The sequence below is a fragment of the Larimichthys crocea genome, chromosome XXII (genome assembly GCF_000972845.2).
Source record: "Larimichthys crocea isolate SSNF chromosome XXII, L_crocea_2.0, whole genome shotgun sequence".
In the NCBI taxonomy this organism is placed as follows: domain Eukaryota; kingdom Metazoa; phylum Chordata; class Actinopteri; family Sciaenidae; genus Larimichthys; species Larimichthys crocea.
Window position 1 is genome coordinate 14,458,028 of NC_040032.1, and position 6,073 is coordinate 14,464,100.

The 6,073-nt window shown below is 45.0% G+C and overlaps 1 protein-coding gene across 5 annotated transcripts in view; it reads left to right on the top strand.

The window, feature by feature from the left end:
- Positions 1-5,711, top strand: part of ncor1 (nuclear receptor corepressor 1) — a 48,491-nt gene extending 42,780 nt beyond the window's left edge. For 3 of the 5 annotated variants that reach the window (XM_027273334.1, XM_027273337.1, XM_027273338.1), the window contains 10 exons: positions 17-534; positions 626-739; positions 1,024-1,172; positions 1,275-1,492; positions 1,587-1,718; positions 2,129-2,274; positions 2,482-2,535; positions 2,623-2,805; positions 2,904-3,080; positions 3,179-5,711. In XM_027273334.1, the coding sequence (XP_027129135.1) occupies positions 17-534; positions 626-739; positions 1,024-1,172; positions 1,275-1,492; positions 1,587-1,718; positions 2,129-2,274; positions 2,482-2,535; positions 2,623-2,805; positions 2,904-3,080; positions 3,179-3,429 (1,942 nt within the window). In that variant the 3' untranslated portion in view covers positions 3,430-5,711. The remainder of the gene's footprint in view (positions 1-16; positions 535-625; positions 740-1,023; positions 1,173-1,274; positions 1,493-1,586; positions 1,719-2,128; positions 2,275-2,481; positions 2,536-2,622; positions 2,806-2,903; positions 3,081-3,178) is intronic. The other 2 variants (XM_027273335.1, XM_027273336.1) reach the window with 2 other exon arrangements.
- The last annotated feature ends 362 nt before the right edge of the window (positions 5,712-6,073 follow it).

Sequence of the window (6,073 nt, forward strand, 5' to 3'; positions counted from 1 at the left end):
TTTATTTCTTCATCAGGCCTCATTCAGCAGCAGCGACAGCAGCAGCCCAGAGTAGCTCTCGTTACGTTACCGCAGCTGATGCTCTGGCTGCTCTGGTGGATGCCGCAGCTTCTGCTCCGCAGATGGATGTGGCCAAGGTGAAGGAGAGCAAACATGAACGAGACGATGACATGTCTGCTCGGCGGGCAGCCAGCCTCTCTGAACAACAGCAGCAGCACCAGCAGCAGCAGCAGCAGCACCAGCAGCAGCAGCAGCAGCAGCAGGATGCAGAAAGGCGATCCATGCAGTCACCATATAGTTCAATGACCCTGCCAGGGGGTAAGCCCCATTCAGCTTACTCTGAAGCCCCAGGAGTCGGGGTTAAGGATAAGGGCCCACAAACCTCAAAGTCCCGCATCGAAGAGGAGCTTCGGACTCGTGGCAAGACGACTATCACAGCTGCTAACTTCATTGACGTCATCATCACGCGGCAGATAGCCTCGGACAAAGACTCAAGAGAGCGAGGCTCTCAGAGTTCTGACTCCTCTAGCAGCTGTGAGTGTGTTAGACGACTATGACCAAACCTTAACATTGTGTCTTTTGTTTGAGCATGTATATTAATTCTTTGTCCATTCTTGTCCTGCAGTGTCATCCAGTCGATACGACACCGGTGGAGGAGCCATTGAGGTGATTAGTCCTGCTAGTTCCCCGGTCCAATCCCAACAGGACAAACCAGAAGAAGGTCAACAACAAGCAGCAGGTATGAACACGCCAACTCCGTGTGAGCATACATGTTTGGAACAAGTAGTTTGGCTGCTAAATTTAGCTGCTAGTCAAGTGAAGTAAACATACTATAGCTTGAATGACTTAACCCACTGACCTTGTCATGTGAGACTAGATTCTGGACCACTCTTGTCACCAGCCTCCACTTGAAGTTATTCTTGTCTAAATGTAGACCAGTTGCTGTTGGCATACGGTGTCTTGGCTCCTTCCTGTCTCCACAACTCACCCTGACTCTGTTTCTTTCTGGTCAACCTTCACCAGCTGGCATGCGGGTCTATGACATGAGTCGTTACCGGCCATCAGGGGATCCACCACAGCCAAGTCCCCAGCAGCCTCCATCCTCCCAAGCTGACAGCTACGCCCAGGTTCCCAAAACTCACCGGATCATGACGTTGGCAGACCATATTTCGGTAAGAGAAAGTGGACAATCTGAAAAGTTAAAACAGCACCAGGCACTTCAACCCATCATACCCAGCTAACCTGGTTTTGTGTTTTTTTTCCCTGTCCTGCAGCATATCATCACCCAGGACTTCGCCCGGAATCAGGACCCTCCTCCGGTCTCCTCCTCAGCTTCGGCCACATTCCAAAGCGTGGTGCCATCCGTGTCCTCTTCAGGTCGAGCGAAGGTGTCTAGCCGCTACAGTCCGGAGAATCAGGTCCAGGCACCGCACCACCAGAGACCCTCCAGCAGAATTTCCCCAGAGAATGCCCCTGACAAGCCCAGAGCAAGGTACACAGACCAGCCACCTAACTCTGAAACACACAGCGAGTCTAATTACTCTTCAGCTGTCTAACATTTGTCTCTCTCTGCTCTACCTGTGCAGGCCTGGTAAATCTCCAGAGAGAGGTGGCAGGCAGATGGAGAACTATGAACCCATCTCTCCACCTCAGAGCTACCAAGGCATGGACAAACAAGAGGCTCCACCTCAGAGAAGAGAGACGGAATCTGAGATCAGGTGAGCTGTCAGCACAACAAGCCAGAGAATCTCACAATGCAGGTTAAAACTGATCGATCATCATCAGTTTTGATATTTAAATTGTAGGAATGCTGAGACACAATTTAAAGGTTAAATACTTGTGTAGTAGGCAAGAGAGAGATGGAGGAGAGGAGCTGAAATAGGGCGTGTCACTTGGATTTCTACACTTGATGAATACATTGCTATATGTTAGTGTTCTGACATTTGATGCTTGGCTGTATACGACTGTAAATCAATTTCCTGTGTGGATGCCAGCAGGCAGCGTTTCCCCTCCTGTCAGCAGTCGTTCCCGACATCCCACTAAATTTGAAAGTGCCTGATGCCAAACTATTGTTGGCCCAGTTTTACCTATTCCCTTGTTTGACTCTTTGCCGTTTGCCCGGTTCAAGGAATGACTCACGGTCCCCGGGGAGTGTCAGCTATCTGCCTTCCTTCTTCACCAAGCTAGAGAGCACCTCGCCAATGGTGAAATCCAAGAAGCAGGAGATCTTTCGTAAGTTGAACTCCACCTCTGGTGTTGGTGATTCTGATGTTGGTAAGTGGGTCTTCTCTTATTTTCTTACTTCAGACTAACATCAGCTGATGGAAACAAACTCTGTTACATACGTGTGCATTTGTGTTTTTATTAATGAATTTCTTCTAATTTTCCGAGCTCAGTAAGCATGTGATAACATTGGAACTACTTGACTTTCTGTAGCATTTCTTGTCAGATGTTTAAGGATTTTTTAAAATTGTTTTGCAGGAAACGCACAACCAGGCACAGAAATCTTCAACTTGCCTGCCGTTACCAGCTCCAGTAAGTAGCAGAGAAACTTGCTCAGACACCTCGGTCTAGTCGATGTCCCCTTTCTCAGTGTATATTTTCTTGTGTTGTGATTTGTAGGCAGCATCAACCCCAGGAATCACTCCTTTGGTGACCCAGCCAGTAACCTGGGCCTGGAGGACATTATCCGCAAAGCCTTGATGGGCAACTTGGAGGAGAGACAAGATGAGCACCAGGGAGGAGTCAACAACAACTCAACTGGCGGTGAGGGCCGCCAGGAGACCAACCCATCACCCAGTATGGGTAGGCACGAAATACATTCCCCAAGTTACACAGGAGGGATCTTGTGTTTAACATGTTCATGTTCATTTACACGTATATCGTCTGTTTTGGATCTACAGGGAAGCAGAAGCAAGGCAAAGCCAACAGCCGTAAATCCAAGTCACCTAACCTGGGTCAGGCCTACTCTGGAGGGGAGCGTCCTTCTTCAGTGTCCTCCGTCCACTCCGAGGGAGATTATCACAGACAAGCCCAAGCCCAACCTCAATGGAGCTGGGACGACCGACCCTCATCCACAGGTGAGCGAGCCTCTGCTGTCTGTAATCTATCTCCCATCAAATCAAAATACCTGGAGCTAATTCATCTACGTTTTTTCTATTGTTTCGTCTCCACGCAGGATCCATGCAGTTCCCTTACAACCCGCTGACCATGCGCATACTGAGCAGCACGCCACCAACTTCCATAGCTTCCCCCGCCATACAGAGCCAGCAGCAGCAGCAGCAGCAACAACTGCAGCAGCAGCAGCAGCAGCCACAGCAGCAGCAGCAGCAGCCACCACCTCCAGCTGGAGCCCAGGTGGCCCAGCCGCGCATGTGGCAGTCTCTGCTTTCAGAGCAATACGAGACCCTGTCCGACAGCGACGACTGAGCCCTGCTTGCTACAGCCCCCACTAACCAGAAGAGAGGCCTGCACTGAGGCTTGTCTGTTCACCCCGCTCTCCTAGAACTAACCTCGCCCATTGGCGAGCGTGACAAGTAGATGGGGTGTTGTCCTTTTTTATTTTTGGTGCTATGGCGCCCCCTGGCTGTTAGCTAAAGAGTACAAGCGGCAGCCTGTGACAGGCAGGGCTCTCCAGAACAAGACTCGCTTTTTGGTCCGGAAGCACTCACCCAGCCTGTCGGGGAAATAAATAAAACTCGACTGAGGGGACGACATGAGCTATAGTGAAGATGAAGAACTTAATATGTAAAAAGAAACATAAGAGACTATTTCTGAATTTTGTTTGATTTCTGTAAAGATATACCTTGTCTTTAAGAAAATCATTGTATGTAAATAGAGTAACCTTTTGCAGTGTTTTTCTTAACTTGATTATTTCTTATTTTAATGTCGCTTTTAAATTGATCCACTTTAAATGGGAAGAGTAGGGGCGTAATCTTTAATATCACAGTTGGTCTCTCCCAGTCCACCGCCCCCCTACCCCACGTCACCTGACACCCACTCTAATATTTTTACCATAGTGACGCTAAGAGAGACCGGACCTTTGGTTTGTACTTGACCATGAGTGGAGCCCAGAGATTGGGCCACCTTGCGCGCGCCATCCACCAAGCACCACCAGAGCCTGAACACCGTGAACATTCGAGGATGAAACAGACTTAACATTTCAAACAGCATTGATATGTGATGCCTCTCTTCACCGCAGAGTGGAGACAATGCATGGATTGTAACTATCAGATGGTAGAGGTAACTTCTCATCCCGTTCTAGACAGAGAAATGTCTTCAAAGCAAGTTGAGAACACTGGTGTCATAGCAGAAAGGTGAAAAGTCTGATATAAGCTTAATTTTGCCGGAAAAGATATCCTTATGACTACTCCTGGACCCCGTCTGAATAATGAGTGAGCCAATGTTTTTTTTTTTTTTGTTAGTTTTTTTCCAATAGAGCCATGGTGTGTCACATGTAGCTGTCTCTCTCTGCAGTTTCCAACCTGTCCAGAATGATTTGCTCTGCAACGTTGTCATGGTGAAAACAACAACAAAAAGTGTCAGGTTTTGCCATGCCTTGTGACTTGAGAAAGAAGGCAGCTTTAACTAATTTTCTCAGAGAATATATGTTGGTGTTTTGATGTTTGTATTTGTTTCTGTAGTCCCCTCTTTTATTTTTTTTCTTCTTCTCCTTTTTTTTTTTTTGATACTGTCCTGACAAAAATCTGAACTATGTAAATTGTCTTTCCATTACACAAAAAGACAAAACTAACCAAACATAAAGAATGGTCTGCACCATTGTTGCACTTTTTTTGCTTTGTAGCTTTTGACAAAAGAAAAAAAAAGCATACTACCTGCTGTGTAACTTATTCAACCTCCAGCACAGGAGTATCCTAAGATGTGCTTTAAGTTTTTTTTTGTTTTTTTTTCCTCCCACCACTCACAGAATTCTGGATGTTTTTGACTTCCTGTCTTTTCTTGTAGCTGGTATATGATTTTTGTAGTGTGACACTTGCATTACAGTTACAGCTCTAAGTGTGTATGGTACCGTTAAATGTTTTAGGAGTTTGCTGTCATGGCGATTCAAACCCATGACCACTTAATCTCTGCTTTCATTGTCTCAATCAACTGGCATAAAGCTTTGAATACGAATTATATACTAGGTCAACTTCATAAACGGCAGTCACGTTGCTTTGGAAGTCTTTTTATTTTTTAGATATGTGAAAAAAACAACCATACTTTGGCTTTTCCAGCTTTTCACTCTGCTCAGTTAAATCCATTCTGCTCTAAACTTGATGTTTCTTTCTTTTGTTTTTTTTGTTCCGTTTCATTTTGATTTTTTTGAATCATTTTGTCATAGCACATGTTCAGATTTTTATTTTGTCATTTTCAACATCTTTGTTATTCATCCTGTTTTAGATGGGATGGTATGTGTTTACAAAGGCAATGACAAAAAAAAGAAAAAAAAAAGTTTACAAACTTGAATCTTAAAAGAAAAATCCGACATGAAGCCGAAAAAGAATTGGAGCATCTTTTCCGCTCTCTATCAAACACACAGTGGTGACTTTTTTTGTCTTTTTTGAAATTGAGACTTGAAAACCCGTGTATCTATGATGTTGAAATGCAATGTTTGTATCGCACAATGTCTCTTAGTAGGCTATTACAAGAGTTCAGACCAATCAAATAAAGTGGTTCAGTTCTCCACCACTGAAAAATGTGTACATCATTAATAGGTGTGCTCTGATTTCTTTCCTTGTAGACTGTGTCCTGGTTATAATCGTCTTTTTACTGAGGTGTACCATTAATTGAGTAATTGCAGACATACTAAATGATTATCAACTTAAAATATTAAATGATAAAACAATCTGAGGTGAATTAGGAAACTCCTACAAGCTCAGTGTGCCTGGTTCGGGATCCAGATGGGGACCTTCGGCAACACCTTCTTTGTGGATTCATTTCCGCTATTTTATGGTTGGTTGGTGTGCAGAAAAGAGAAAGAAGTCACTGAAATTACAGCATCGTTTTTATTTTTGACATGAATTCAGGAATTTCTACCTAAAATGTGATGGACATCCCATTCGTCAATGATTCT